This window comes from Glycine max, chromosome 16, assembly GCF_000004515.6.
Source record: "Glycine max cultivar Williams 82 chromosome 16, Glycine_max_v4.0, whole genome shotgun sequence".
Taxonomy (NCBI): Eukaryota; Viridiplantae; Streptophyta; class Magnoliopsida; order Fabales; family Fabaceae; genus Glycine; species Glycine max.
The window spans coordinates 36,094,950-36,111,375 of record NC_038252.2 but is presented as its reverse complement, the minus strand read 5'-3'; the positions used below and the strand labels follow the sequence as shown (position 1 = coordinate 36,111,375).

Here is a 16,426-nt window from a genome sequence, read left to right as displayed (position 1 = left end):
CATCCAAAATTAAATATTGACTTTGAAGTAATGTATTAGTAATAACATGTGCTTATGTGACAAGAGATTAAGTAAAATGAAAAATAAAAAAAAAATTGATAGGAGTTAAACTTATGACCTTTATTCAAGAATATGATAATAAATCCTTAAAGACACATTTAGTTAACTTTATAAATATTATTTTGTATGTATCACTAGTCAAGAGTTATTAATTTTTTTAAATGATAAAAATTGATAAATTAAAATTTAATATATAAATATTTTTAATTTTATTTCATATAATTTTATATATTTCAATTTTACGTAGTTTACATATTTTTATTTTTATTTTACAAATTTATGATTAAATTTCATAAATTAATATATAAGTTATTTACATTAATTATTTTATAATTTTATTTTAATATAAATATTATTTTTACTTTAATTATATAAATTAATATAATTGTATCAATTAATATGTATTTTTTAAATTCTAATTCTAATTATATAAATTAATAAAATTTTAGTATTTAATTTTTTAGGAAACTTATATGTTAATAGTTTTGTCTTAACTACAAAAAACTATTTAGTAAATAATTTTTTAATACCAATTATATAAATCAAGAAAATTACATAAATTAATATATAAATTATTTGATGTAATTTATAAAAATTATGTACATTTATATTTATATATAAATAATAAAAAAATTCTAATTATCAAAAGTAATAAATTTTTAATTTTTATATTATTTAAATATTATTTTAAATTTACAAAATTTGTATAAATTACATAAAGTAATTTTTTAAAAATCTATATATTAGTTTATATAATTTTTCTTAAAATTATAATAAAATAAGAACAATTATATATATATATATATATATTAATTTATATTAAAATAAAATTTTATAATAAAAATTCATGTAAAATTAAATATTAAATATTTTATTTTAATTTATAAATTTTTGTAATTAAAAAAAATAATAACTCTTGACTAATCAACCATGATACATATAATATAATATTTATAAAATTAACTAAGTATTTTAATGATTTATTAGTTTATCTTTAAATAAAATGACATAAATTTCAATTTCTATAAAAAAAAATTATTTTCACTTTATTTAATCTCTTATTATATATGCATCAAGTCAATTGTCTATACAAGTGACATATCAGCCATCCAAAACACTACATCAAAATTAATGTTTCACTTTTGATGATCAAATGATGAAAATGACTAAAAATATTTATTTTAAAAAATAAGAAAACTAAATATTTTGATTTAAAAATAAAAAACCAAAATTACATATTTAAAAGTACATAAGGATTACAATTATAATTTAGCATATAATATAATAACTGTGGTTTCTTTCTTCTCCTTCTTCATTTTAAATTAATCTTCCGAGTATTCTTATAAAAAAATTGTTTCCTATATTCTAGACTTGTGGCCAGAGTACGATCTTATCCACTTTGGGTTTCAGGCATAAGAAACAAAATAGTGTTGTTCGCTGTTACGTCTAGCAAGCACATCAAACAAAAACAAAAACAAAAACAAAGACATATATTTATTTACCTAATATATGGAGGTGTCGATGCAAAGGTCGTACATTGGCATCTATCGATTGTTTGAACCTAAAAGCATAGGCATGATCCATTGATACCTTAAAATAAAAGAATTGGTGGTCCTATCTTGCTGTTTTACAGAGAGAGACAAGATTATTAATTAATTAACTTCTATACATTACGTGTAATTTAGTATCTTTCACTAATTATATATAAAAAAGTATTTTCACTTTTTCTTTAACAAAAAAGTGAAAAGTCATCCTTTCTTTTGTTAAAATAATTTTAAATAAGTTATACTGGCACTCTATATAATTTCGTCAATTTTTTTTCAATATTTTCCATTTTTTACCTTTACACTAATTATTCTCAATTATTTGAGAAGCATTACAATGATATCATTTATACAATTATATATTATACTAACTCCTTTAATTATTATTTTAAATATTGCATCATGTTACAAACGCAAAAAAAAAAAAAAAAGAGAGAATGTATGCAATTTCAAGAATTCACAGAATAAGTGTAGTTTATATAATAATTTTTTTATAATGAATATCATAGATAAGTTGACATTAACCCAAAGGGTTGTGGTTGTCACAGTATAAAATCTTGATGCATTTATTAAGAACAATTTAATTACTAAAAAAAATTTGTATTTAATTTTTATTGTTTGTGAAGTTTTTTGAACGAAGGATAATACTGCATTTTATCATATATATCATCCCTAATTGACCTAATGTGTTGTGGGATATCTATAATTTTTTACCTAACTTAAAATAATAGTAATAATAATAATACCAAACTTTTAACATAGTCTCTCTTTCCTATTTCTTTTTTTTTTACTCATAAAATTTGGACCCCACAAGTCTTATATAAAGGTAAAAAAATTTAAGCCACAAATTTGAATATTATATATAATGTAGTTGAAGTTGATAGGAGATTAATAATTAAGTTTCTTTACCCCTTCAAATTTTCTTTAAAATTGCGTACATCCACTAGTTCTCTGGCTCTCGTGTGTTTCGTCGAGGAATGCAGAACAAATAATGCATACCTGGCACTGAGTCAGCATAAGGCTGAGTAGGCATCGAGGATTGGTTTGATTTGTCCAACCAAGTCATAAAACAAAGTGCTGATTAGGTCAAAATGCTAATAATTGCAAAATTTGGTTCTGTTACCTTTGAGAATATGCAATCCTCACTGGTGGAAAACAAAAAGGAGCACTAACGATAATGCTCACGATGAAAACTATAAAAAAAAATGTGTGTTTGAAATAGGAAAAATAAATGATTTTTTACATGAATTTTGTTTCATTTTTTTATTGTAGGTATTATTTCGACCTCAAGTTTATTAACATGGTTAGAGTTCCCATATTTTGTATCTTAAAGATATTATTTGGTTAGATATTCATTCAACTATCACGATATTATCTTTATTAAAAAGTGTTTTAATAAGTTGAGAAAAAATATATATAAATAATTATTTTAATTTTTAAATAATGTGAGACTTTATTATTATGAAAATAAGTATTATTTTATCTGGTTTACCCCATGCTCCTCCTGTCCCCTACCATCACTCATTTGAGCACCCATTATCGACTTAATTTTCTTAAATGGATTTCTCGAGGGATTGATCTTTATTTCCCTATCAAAGATACACTCAAACAAGATATGAATATAATTAGTAGATATATGCTGAGATCCAACAATTAGGCATCCCATGCAGAGAACAAAACTTGATGCACTTTTGTTCTTTCTAATTTACATTATGTGTAATTATATTTTATTGTGTTCTTTTTAAGTTAATTTATTTTTCCGATTGTAAATTTTATCATTTCATCAAATTTTTTACCTAAAATCCTCACATGATTATTTTCTACTTGAATACTTGAGAGTTTATGGTGGATTGAGAATATGAAATAATGTTAAATATTTAGAGGTCAAAATTTTATAATGAGAATTGATAAATTTTGAAAAATGCTTTATAATAGGTTCAATGTTAATTTTTTTCTTTATGTTTTAGTGTTTTTTTTTTTTCGTTTTGATACATTAAATTTTAAAATATTTTTTTTGAAGGGTGGCGTTTTACTTTTTGTTGAAGTGAAATGTCATATAAGTTAATTGAAATGATATCATTTTAAGTTGTTTTATTTTGGTTTTTTATATTTTTAAATAGTTCTAGAACTATTTTGGTACTTTGAGTTTTTTTAGATGATTTGAGTCTGATCTTTTAAGTTTACCAAATAATACATTTTTATCCTAATAATTATATATGATGTTATTTAACGAATGTAATTGAATACATTCTACCAAAATTGGTTGCACTTAGATATGTTGAATGTTGTAATATGTTTACTACTTATAATTTTTTAGCATTACTAATTGACTAACGTGCCTGTGTGCATATGAAAATTATTTTAAAGTTAGATACATTAGTCATGTACATATCTGTATATAAATAAGTCAATTAATAATATTAAAAATATGAAACAATAAATATATTATAACATCCAACCCGAAAACAAATATAATAAATTAATATAAGTCAATTAATAATATTAAAAATATGAAACAATAAATATATTATAACATCCAACCCGAAAACAAATATAATAAATTAATATTATGTTGCACCATATTCAATCTTCAATCTCCTAGGCAAGACAGTATCTTCTTAAGCAAGCTAGGATATGTAACAATCCTCACAACATTTGCTCAAAAAAGTAATTCTTGAAATTATTGTACATGTATCTATAATAAAACTTTTGTGACAGTTTTGGTACCTCTGGTATTGCAATTAGGGGAATTTCTTTTGACTCTAAAATTAAGTATTAGGACAAAATATTAAAATATAAAAAATAAATAAAAAATTAATCTTTTTATAAGAATAAAAAGTTGTTTAAATTAAACTTGAAAATGAACCACACTTAGTGATAGGAGGTTCGGATTGTATTTATGAGATTTTAGGTATGGATTTTAGTGTGATTATTGAAAAAAAAACTTAAAAAAATATTTATGTTTTTATTCCTAATATTAAATTAATATGATTAATAGGGAACCAAATCATTATTTTTGCGTGTATCCACATAATTGTAATTTGTCTCCTTATTTCCAATTTCTCATGTCACCATCATTTCTCCTTTTCCTCTGGCCTTGATTTCATTTTATTGTTCCGTGCTGCTAAGCTCATCTTCCTTATTTCTAAATTATAAAAATAAAACAATATATATTATGAGAAATTTTGAAATATTACCTTTCTTTTCCTTACATTTTCCATCTTAAGTTAAAAATTAATACCTAGAAATTTCCTCTCATCCTTGGCCCCTTTCACGTAGAAGAATGTTTTATGTTCAAGTCATTGAAGGATATCGAATCTTCAATTAGAATATGTGAAATCAAGATTAAAGAATAATGCTACACTTCACCTGCATTTAAAAATTTACATGGGACTTGCCAAAGATTTTCCTCCTTGTCGTATCTCATTGTATATTATTAATAACAACTTTATATTATATAAATACGTGGCAACAGTTACAAGCAGATTAATTAAGAGTTTAAAATTAAACCCACTTACGGAAGTACATTTCGGTAGAGCTGGCAAATCGAGAATCACATATGGTTACTTTTAAAAAATTACACTATGAATTATTTAATCTCACATCGGTATCACGTTCTATTTGATACAGTATTTCTTTATAAACTTAAGAACAATTATAAGTTGTGTCGTAATTAGTTCTATTTAGTTTTTTTTACAGCTAATTAATTCTAATTAGTTGTCCTCATGGTATTAATATTCGCATAAAATGTCAGTAGGGGCTATTATTTTGTTCATATACACTTCACTACTTTATTTTTCTTTCTTTTAAAGTCAAGATATTTTCTGTCAAAAACTGAAAACTAACATGTTGAGCATATTTCTAATTAGTGTTTTAAATTGGTTCGGATTGATCGATCCCACAAAATGGATCAAGAATCAGTGGTATAATCAATCCAAATCAAATTACCACTAGATTTCACCATGAATAATCACTAAACTTATGATACAAATAATATATATATATATATATATATATATATATATATATATAGTTATATTTTATATTTTACTATTAAATACTAACTTTGACTGAGTTAACAACTGTTCCCATCTTCAAAACACCAAATATTGTGTACAATAATAATAATAAAATTTAAATTTAAATTATTGTACATCTATTCAACCTTTTACAATAGGTGTTTTTACACCCTAATCTTCTATGTAAAATTTAATCTTCTTAAGATCTGTTGTTATTGGAGTAAAAACATAAATCTCCATCGTGAAGATTTGTTCTTTTACAAGAACAACAAGGATTTACCCATGAACCCAGAAGATGTTATTTTAAAGCCTCTCTCCACAACTAAAGCGGGAAACAAGAGAAGAAAAAAAAAACAAAACAAAACGAAGGAAGTATAAGGAGAAGAATAACAACAATAACAACAAACCAAAAATTACAAATTTGAGGGAGGAGAGAGAGGATGGGGGCATGGAGGGAGGACGGCTTAAGGGGAGGGGGAATTGACAAATATTTTTGTAATTAAAATATATAATTAATTAGTTTAATTATTTTAAAGTAAATTGTAAATAAATATTTAAAGATGTGTTTAATGTGGGAGTTACAAAAAATTATTTAAGATGATAAAATTTAATTTTCTATTAAAGTAAAAAGTTAGAGAAATCTCCATAATAATGTGATATTGCAGGATTTACCAAAAAAAATTAATTAAGATCATAAAGTTTGATCTAGGTTCAATCCATTAAACCTATTCAAATAATCACAATTCATTTCTTTTTTATTCAGGTGAATCATGATTCATCGAATTGTAACAAATCAAGACATTTTCCATTTCTTGAAAAATGTCAATATGGTTCGTACTTAGTAGGCCTAAAGGAACTACGCCGCAGACCCAAAGATTCACCCTTCATCTATTTTCTCTCTCGAGTCACCTAAAATTTTGTTTGCCCATGTTGGTCTTCGAAGTAAATTCATCGAATAAAAAAGTTATTGACTTAATTACTTATAAGTTGGAACCATTCAATTGTAAAAATGAAACATTGGAGGGAGATCAAATCAATATAACATATTTCATTTTCATTTTAATGCCTATTTAATTTTTGTTTTACAGAGTTAACTTTTTAGTGCTGAAATACCATTCAGCCTTTGGCATTGTAGTGTTCTGCATAGTGTTCCAACTGTGATGTCCTAGTAAACTCGAGTGTTTTTCTCTGTCAGCAACTCCCTTCTAGGTCCATAGAGTCTTGAATTGTTGGATGAAAGATGCTACCTGATAAAGCATGCTACTATAACTCGTTGAGCCTGCCATGAAGGGTTAGAAACTAATTCATGATTAGCTATGAGACAGGTTGAGACATTAAGTCAATGAAGAGAATGCCGTTGGCCTTCTTTAATTGCTACAATGTGTAGTTTCTATAGCAGTCGATGTTTCAAATATTGGCTGCTGTGGCGTTGTAGTTTTGTTGCGTTTGTTGATATCGCGACAAATGCAACCGACGAGGTTGTAGTTTTGTTGCGTTTGTTGATATCGCAACAAATGCAACCGATGAGGTTCCAACTGCCGTGGCAGACAATTAAAAAACCTTGATGTTGCAGCCCGAATCAAGGTCAAGGTCACAGACCGTTTTTTTTAAAACCTTGATAGCAATCAAATTACAAACACACACTTTGCAGTGGGAGTATGAAGTCCACTAAAATAGCTATCATATTTTAATATGATAATTTCTTCCATATGTAACTAAAATAAACGAATGCAGACAGTATTATCTTCTGGCAATAAATTATCACAAAAATTAAGAAAACCAGCAAGCAGATCTGAAGGTTGGAGCCGAAAGTTTGAGCTGGATTGGATTTCTCATTTAGAAGATACTTTGTATGTCAAAGTGTGCACAAATTTACATTCAAAATTATGTCTGTAACCGGTTGATGTTGCTCATAAGAAGCATGATCATTGCAATTTAAGACAACTTAATAACTGATTGTGAAAGCCAATGAATAATCAGACTTACACTTCCATATTTAACGCGATATCATAAAATGGTCAAGAGCTGAATTCCCATCAAGTCCCTTATTATCATAGTAAGCAATGAAATCTTTCAGTGATGTTTCCCTGTAAACCGGGGGTTTTTCTTCTGACAATAGTTCCTTGATGGGCCCATATATTCTTGTTGTTGGGTAGAGATGAAGAGTGAAAAAACATGCCACTGATACTCTAGGCCCTATGCGGTTTGCAAGCACACGGTGCTCCACACTTTTGAATTTGTCATTGGATATTAGCTGCAATTTTGCAACATAAAATCCACTTTCAGCCAATCATTTCTTCATTTGAATAACTGAATTCACAAGCTTGCAAGCTTAAAAAGACAGAGAGTTGTGTGTGATAAGCCAAAAAGGAAAGGAAGGGTAATCTTTAGCCCTACAAATTATATAGACAGACGCTGTTGTTCATCAACATCTACCCCATGGAGCCTCATTATCCGATCATTGCAGTTGATGCCTAATCCTTATATTCATAGGAAAAAAGTGAAATGATGGTGCGAGTAATGCTCAATTTTTCTTTTACCATGTTGAGGATCTGAAGGATAAGGCATGGATATGCTTTAATGCTGTATGCTAAGGATATGGCTAATGCTGTATGCTGAAGATGAACAATAGAACTTGGACTCAAAAAATGAACTGATGTTGTTGTGATTGTTAAAAGAACTTCTAAATAACTCATCTGATGTAATTCAATGAATTCACATCTATACTATATGGCAAACATTGAGATTTAGAATGTTCAAAGCATCAAACTGTACAATGTTTTAAAAAACAGTCCAGGACCATGATTTTAGCTACAATATCAAGGTTTTTGGGGGTAAACGCAACCACAATGGTGGCTGCATTCGTCCGTAGTTGCCCACAATATTAAGGATAATGATGAAACTGCAACTACAACTGCAATTTAAAACCTTGTGTACAATGTTATCTAATAAATGGAAAGAAACCAAAGTACGTTTTCATTACTATATATCTTTCTTGTGCCTCCTCCAAAGTAAACCTTGTGAATTAGGTCATACAACTTAGCATGTAGAAAGATAAGTAGTTCTTACACCAGACTCATTTTATGTTTCATTCCTTGACTAGTAAAAGAGAAAAAATAGAATGAAGTTACCTGTAGCAGATCTCCAATGTTTACTACTAGAGCTCCAGGAACAGGGGGAACATCAACCCATCCATAAGGGCCCAAAACTTGGAGCCCTCCAATGTGATCTTGAAGCAGAATTGTGAGGAAATCAGGATCAGAGTGCCTGGTAGTGCCCATAGTGAGTTCAGGCTCAGGACATGATGGATAATAGTGAAACAAAATTGAGTGGCCCTTTGCACAATCCATGCCTTCAAGATGGTCAGGGTCGAGTCCAAGTGCTTCTGATAGTAACCCAAATAAAACTCTCCCCAACAACTGAACTTGCCTAGAGTATTCCATTGCTACATCCCTACAAACCAAGATCAAATCACCCAATAAAAATGTCTTTTTAGGTACAAAAATATTGCCTTTTCATTTTTCTATTATTACATAAACCCATATTCAAGGATTCTTTTTTTCTATCCTATCCTATGTACTAGTGCTTAAATTAAAAGGCTAAAATAAAAAAGTTTTTCAATTCCAATTGATATTCACTCACAACCAATTCTGATACCAATAAGAGCCCAAACACTTGGGAATACACCCTTAAAAACTAGCTGTTTAGGAGAGATTCAAGCACTTAAATACTCAACGAGCATCTTAAACTACTCCATGTGAGACTTAAGCACTCCATATCCAAGTCCCTAACCTTAAAAGTCATATCAACCATAAATTTTGATTGGTTAATAGTGTAATTTTTTTTACACTAACCGTATATAGAAATTAAACTAATGAGATCAGACTTAGATGCACTTCCTTAAGTGTATTTTTGTTTACCCATCATCAGAATTAGATTTTCACCTCATAACATAATGATATTTAATGCAAACTTTTATCAAGTGAATGATCGAGTCAAAACTCCAATTGAATTGCATCCAAGTTTGTTTTGTTGGAGTAAATAATCTCAATAACATGCAGATGGAACTTGAGTTCATCCACATAGATACAAAATTTTGAATCTTGCAAGTCCAAAGTTACCTACAGATCGGAGGCAGTTCTTGAGGATCAAGAGGGTCAGGACCCATCACACAGAAAAGAGTGTCCCTCCAATTAGCATACTTTGACTGATACAAATCAAAGTTGCTCCCATACTTCACCTTCTTCATCTGCTCCCTGCTATAATACTCAGCCTTCAACTCTTGTGGCAGCTCGTGGAACTCATGGACCGCCGCCATCGTCTCCTCCAGCACCTTCAGCGGAATTCCGTGATTCACCACCTGGAAGAACCCCATTGTCTCCGCCGCCCGCCGGACTCCAGCCACCACGCCGGAGCGCTCGCCGGTAAGGCCGTCGAGGTCAATTACGGGGATCGTGAACTGGGCACCGGCAGGGTTGTCGGATACTGGGTCGGCGGCGGCGAGGTCCTCCGGCGGCCGGACGAAAATTTTTGGGAGTTTGGTGATGCCGGAGTCGACCAGGCCTTTAACTCCAGCTTTGGATTCGTCGAAGGCCTTTAGTTCTTGCAAACGGTTATAGGGTGTGGAGTTTCCGGCGACGGCGACATCCATTTTTGGTTCGGTGTGCTACGCTACAACCCAACTTTCTCGTGGAAGTTAATGTCGCTGTGTGTGCGCTTTTGTTGCGCTACGTACATATGCCTGGGTAAGATTTAATTTTCAACCACGCTGAGTTATTTAGAATAATTTCACGGGCTTAACCTCTAATATAATTCTTTCTGTGTTTACAGTCTACAAGATATATAATTTTTATTATATATTTTTAAAATTTTAACTTTGTCACCTACTATTAATTTAATTTAAGTATGTTGATTCATGGTGTCACCTCATTATTTAAATTTTGTCCATATATATATATATATATACATGCAATTATGGCATTAATATTCAGGTAAAACTACATTTTATTATTTAAATTCAGTTAATATCAAAATTTGAAAGCATAAAAACATATTAGAAAAACCCGGAAATTAATATGCTGAGAATAACATATTAGTGTGGAAAGTAGTAGGTCAGGAACAACGCCGCCGATCCTGAGATTCATCCTTCATCTATACTCTCTTTCCTTTTCCATTAGCAATGCCATCTTTCTCATTCTTAAGAACACTCAGGCTCTCTCTTTTTCCGCCTTATCCCCCAATTGCAATTCCAACTGCAACCCTCCATTATCAATCCCATTCTCAACCTCACTATCACCATCATGCTGTTGCCTCATTCAATCTCATGCTTCTTATGCGCCCTCCCCCACCCACCTTCCTTTTTAACAACATTCTGAGTTCCCTTGTCAAGAACAAGCGTTATCCCACTGTCATCTCCCTTTTTAAACAATTCGAGCCAAATGGGATTACACCTGACCTTTGTACTCTGAGTATCCTCATCAATTGTTTCTGCCATCAGGCTCACATCACTCTTGCTTTTTCTGTATTCGCCAACATCCTCAAGAGGGGTTTTCATCCGGATGCAATTACCCTCAACACACTCATCAAAGGCCTCTGTTTTCGTGGGGAGATTAAAAAAACACTTTACTTTCACGATCAGGTGGTGGCTCAAGGGTTCCAGTTGGACCAAGTCAGTTATGGGACGTTGATCAATGGTTTGTGCAAAGCAGGAGAGACAAAGGCTGTCGCAAGATTACTGAGGAAGCTGGAAGGACACTCGGTTAAACCTGATGTGGTGATGTACAATACAATAATTAATAGCTTATGCAAAAATAAACTCCTGGGAGATGCCTGTGATGTGTACTCTGAAATGATTGTTAAGGGAATTTCCCCGGATGTTGTCACCTACACTACTCTGATCCATGGCTTTTGCATCATGGGTCATTTGAAAGAAGCATTTTCTTTGTTAAATGAAATGAAATTGAAAAACATCAACCCCAATCTTTGTACCTTTAACATATTGATTGATGCATTAGGCAAGGAAGGTAAGATGAAAGAAGCATTTTCCTTGTTGAATGAAATGAAATTGAAAAACATCAACCCGGATGTTTATACCTTTAGCGTATTGATTGATGCATTAGGCAAGGAAGGTAAGGTGAAAGAAGCATTTTCCTTGTTGAATGAAATGAAATTGAAAAACATCAACCCGGATGTTTGTACCTTTAACATATTGATTGATGCATTAGGCAAGAAAGGAAGGGTGAAAGAAGCTAAAATTGTGTTAGCTGTGATGATGAAAGCATGTGTTGAGCCTGATGTTGTTACTTATAATTCTCTAATAGATGGATACTTCTTGGTTAATGAAGTAAAACACGCAAAATATGTATTCTATTCTATGGCTCAAAGGGGAGTGACTCCTAATGTTCAGTGTTATACTATCATGATTAATGGGTTATGTAAGAAAAAAATGGTGGATGAAGCTATGAGTCTCTTTGAAGAAATGAAGCACAAAAATATGATTCCTGATATTGTGACTTATAATTCTCTTATTGATGGTCTGTGCAAAAATCATCATCTGGAGAGGGCAATTGCATTATTAAAGGAAATGAAAGAGCATGGAATTCAGCCAGATGTATACTCATACACAATACTTCTTGATGGGCTGTGCAAGGGTGGAAGACTTGAGATTGCAAAGGAGTTTTTCCAGCATCTTTTGGTTAAAGGCTGTCATCTGAATGTTTGGCCATATAATGTTATGATCAATGGGCTTTGTAAAGCAGGCCTGTTTGGTGAAGCGATGGATTTGAAGTCAAAAATGGAAGGCAAAGGTTGCATGCCCAATGCTATAACTTTTAGAACAATTATTTGTGCCCTATCTGAAAAAGATGAAAATGATAAGGCAGAGAAAATTCTCCGAGAAATGATTGCTAGAGGCTTATTGAAAGAGTAAAACTAGGTGCGATTGTTTTCAATTACTATTGAATAACTGGTTCATTCATGGCAACAAATATTCAATCGTTTATTTTCTTGATTTATATAAATTTTTTATACCCATTCTGTTCAAATGACTCAATTTCACTAGTCTACTTATGGTATTTATATTTGTGTTTTTTCTTCCTATTTTTATTTATATGAAATGATGCTAGAATTTGTTTAGGTTTATTTATTTAAATTTGAGGTTCAAAGTATGCTTCATATCAATTGGGAGGAGGCCAGGAGAGTGAGTTATATCATTTGACTATTGGAGAGTATATAAGCTTTTTATATAATCTTAAAACTTAAAATATATGATTTGCATTTCTCTCGAGTCACCGAAATCTTTGTTTGCGCAAGTTGGTCTTCGAAGTAAATTCATCGAATAAAAAGTTATTGATTTAATTACTTATAAGTTGGAACCATTCAATTGTAAAAATGAAACAATGGAGGGAGATCAAATCAATATAACATATTTCATTTTCATTTTAATGCCTATTTTTTGTTTTACAGCATTAACTTTCTAGTGCTGAAATACCATTCAGCCTTTGGCATTGTAGTGGTCTGCATAGTGTTCCAACTGTGGCATCCTATAGTAAACTCGAGTGTTTTTCTCTGTCAGCAACTCCCTTCTAGATCCACAGAGTCTTGAATTGTTGGATGAAAGATGCTACCTGATAAAGCATGCTACTATCACAAAAATTAAGAAAACCAGCAAGCAGATCTGAAGGTTGGAGCTGAAAGTTTGAGCTGGATTCGATTTCTCATTTAAAAGATACTTTGTATGTCAAAGTGTAGCATAAATTTACATTCAAAATTATGTCTGTAACCGGTTGATGTTGCTCATAAGAGGCATGATCATTGCAATTTAAGACAACTTAATAACTGATTGTGAAAGCCAATGAATAATCAGACTTACACTTCCACATTTAACGCGATATCATAAAATGGTCAAGAGCTGAATTCCCATCAAGTCCCTTATTATAATAGTAAGCAATGAAATCTTTCAGTGATGTTTCCCTGTAAACCGGGGGTTTTCTTCTGACAATAGTTCCTTGATGGGCCCATATATTCTTGTTGATGGGTAGAAATGAATGGTGAAAAAACATGCCACTGATACTCTAGGCCCTATGCGGTTTGCAAGCACACGGTGCTCCACACTTTTGAATTTGTCATTGGATATTAGCTGCAATTTTGCAACATAAAATCCACTTTCAGCCAATCATTTCAATAACTGAATTCACAAGTTTGCAAGCATACAAAGGCAGAGTTGTGTGTGATAAGCCAAAAAGGAAAGGAAGGGTAATCTTTAGTCCTACAAATTATAGACAGATGTTTTGTTCATCAACATCTACCCCATGGAGCCTTATTATCCGATCATTGCAGTCGATGCCTAATCCTTATATTCATAGGAAAAAAGTGAAATGATGAAGTGAGTAATGCTCAATTTTTCTTTTACCATGTTGAGGATCTGAAGGATAAGGCATGGATATGCTTTAATGCTGTATGCTAAGGATATGGCTAATGCTGTATGCTGAAGATGAACAACAGAACTTGGACTCAAAAAATGAACTAATGTTGTTGTGATTGTAAAAGAACTTCTAAATCACTCATCTGATGTAATTCAATGAATTTTCACATCTATACTATATGGCAAACAATGAGATTTAGAATGTTCAAAGCATCAAACTGTACAATCAAGGTTTTAAAAGACAGTCCATGACCACAATTTTAGCCACAATATCAAGGTTTTTGGGGGTAAACGCAACTGCAACGCAACCACAATGGTGGTTGCATTCGTCTGTAATTGCCCGCAATATTAAGGATAATGATGAAACCGCAACTACAACTGCAATTTAAAACCTCGTGTACAATGTTATCTAATAACTGGAAAGAAACCAAAGTACATTTTCATTGCCATATATCTTTCTTGTGCCTCCTCCAAAGTAAACCTTGTGAATTAGGTCATACAACTTAGCATGTAGAAAGATCAGTAGTTCTTACACCAGACTCATTTTATGTTTCATTCCTTGACTAGTAAAAGAGAAAAAATAGAATGAAGTTACCTGTAGCAGATCTCCAATGTTTACTACTAGAGCTCCTGGAACAGGGGGAACATCAACCCATCCATTATGGCTCAAAACTTGGAGCCCTCCAATGTGATCTTGAAGCAGAATTGTGAGGAAATCAGGATCAGAGTGCCTGGTAGTGCCCATAGTGAGTTCAGGCTCAGGACATGATGGATAATAGTGAAACAAAATTGAGTGGCCCTTTGCACAATCCATGCCTTCAAGATGGTCAGGGTCGAGTCCAAGTGCTTCTGATAGTAACCCAAATAAAACTCTCCCCAACAACTTAACTTGCCTAGAGTATTCCATTGCTACATCCCTACAAACCAAGATCAAATCACCCAATAAAAATGTCTTTTTAGGTACAAAAATATTGCCTTTTCATTTTTCAATTATTACATAAATCCATATTCAAGGATTCTTTTTTTCTATCCTATCCTATGTACTAGTGCTTAAATTAAAAGGCTAAAATAAAAAAGTTTTTCAATTCCAATTGATATTCACTCACAACCAATTCTGATACCAATAAGAGCCCAAACACTTGGGAACACACCCTTAAAAACTAACTGTTTAGGAGAGATTCAAGCACTTAAATACTCAACGAGCATCTTAAACTACTCCATGTGAGACTTAAGCACTCCATATCCAAGTCCCTAACCTCAAAAGTCATATCAACCATAAATTTTGATTGGTTAATAGTGTAAATTTTTTTACAACTAACCGTATATAGAAATTAAACTAATGAGATCAGACTTAGATGCACTTCCTTAAGTGTATTTTTGTTTACCTATCATCAGAATTAGATTTTCACCTCATAACATAATGATATTTAATGCAAAGTTTTATCAAGTGAATGGTCGAGTTAAAACTCCAATTGAATTGCATCCAAGTTTGTTTTGTTGGAGTAAATAATCTCAATAACATGCAGATGGAACTTGAGTTCATCCACATAGATACAAAATTTTGAATCTTGCAAGTCCAAAGTTACATACAGATTGGAGGCAGTTCTTGAGGATCAAGAGGGTCAGGACCCATCACACAGAAAAGAGTGTCCCTCCAATTAGCATACTTTGACTGATACAAATCAAAGTTGCTCCCATACTTCACCTTCTTCATCTGCTCCCTGCTATAGTACTCAGCCTTCAACTCTTGTGGCAGCTCGTGGAACTCATGCACCGCCGCCATCGTCTCCTCCAGCACCTTCACCGGAATTCCGTGATTCACCACCTGGAAGAACCCCACCGTCTCCGCCGCCCGCCGGACTCCAGCCACCACGCCGGAGCGCTCGCCGGTAAGGCCGTCGAGGTCAATTATGGGGATCGTGAACTGGGCACCGGCAGGGTTGCCGGATACTGGGTCGGCGGCGGCGAGGTCCTCTGGCGGCCGGACGAAAATTTTTGGGAGTTTGGTGATGCCGGAGTCGACCAGGCCTTTAACTCCAGCTTTGGATTCGTCGAAGGCCTTTAGTTCTTGCAAACGGTTATAGGGTGTGGAAGTTCCGGCGAGAGAGTTTCCGGAGACGGCGACATCCATTTTTGGTTCGGTGTGGTACGCTACAACCCAACTTTCTCGTGGAAGATAATGTCGGTGTGTGCGCGCTTTTGTTGCGCTACGTACTTATGCCTGGGTAAGATTTAATTTTCAACCACGCTGAGTTATTTAGAATAATTTCACAGACTTAACCTCTAATATAATTCTTTCCTACAAAATATATAGTTTTTATTATATATTTTTAAAATTTTACCTTTGTTACCTACAATTAACACGTCATTATTTAATAAAT

The 16,426-nt window shown here is 32.0% G+C and overlaps 2 protein-coding genes and 1 pseudogene across 2 annotated transcripts; 1 reads left to right on the top strand and 2 right to left on the bottom strand.

Annotated features, from left to right (window-relative positions):
* Positions 1–7,422: 7,422 nt before the first annotated feature.
* LOC100815823 (1-aminocyclopropane-1-carboxylate oxidase homolog 1) lies at positions 7,423–10,403 on the bottom strand. The gene is made up of 3 exons (XM_003548168.5): positions 9,745–10,403; positions 8,755–9,076; positions 7,423–7,877 (listed from the first exon to the last, which is right to left on the bottom strand). The coding sequence occupies exons 1-3, from the start codon at positions 10,272–10,274 to the stop codon at positions 7,620–7,622; spliced, it is 1,110 nt and encodes a 369-aa protein (XP_003548216.1). The 5' UTR covers positions 10,275–10,403; the 3' UTR covers positions 7,423–7,619.
* A 215-nt stretch (positions 10,404–10,618) lies between these two features.
* LOC100786237 (pentatricopeptide repeat-containing protein At1g62910) lies at positions 10,619–12,753 on the top strand. The gene has a single exon (XM_006599565.4). The coding sequence runs from the start codon at positions 10,803–10,805 to the stop codon at positions 12,549–12,551; it is 1,749 nt and encodes a 582-aa protein (XP_006599628.1). The 5' UTR covers positions 10,619–10,802; the 3' UTR covers positions 12,552–12,753.
* A 581-nt stretch (positions 12,754–13,334) lies between these two features.
* On the bottom strand, positions 13,335–16,263 carry LOC100814764 (1-aminocyclopropane-1-carboxylate oxidase homolog 1-like; annotated as a pseudogene).
* Positions 16,264–16,426: the final 163 nt, after the last annotated feature.

Coding starts and splice junctions, on each gene's coding strand:
- LOC100815823 (XM_003548168.5), bottom strand. CDS start 10,274: ATGGATGTCGCCGTCGCCGGAAACTCCACACCCTATAACCGTTTGCAA. Junction 9,077..9,744: donor GAACTGCCTCCGATCTGTAG/GTAACTTTGGAC, acceptor CTTGGTTTGTAG/GGATGTAGCAATGGAATACT. Junction 7,878..8,754: donor ACATTGGAGATCTGCTACAG/GTAACTTCATTC, acceptor GCAAAATTGCAG/CTAATATCCAATGACAAATT.
- LOC100786237 (XM_006599565.4), top strand. CDS start 10,803: ATGCCATCTTTCTCATTCTTAAGAACACTCAGGCTCTCTCTTTTTCCG.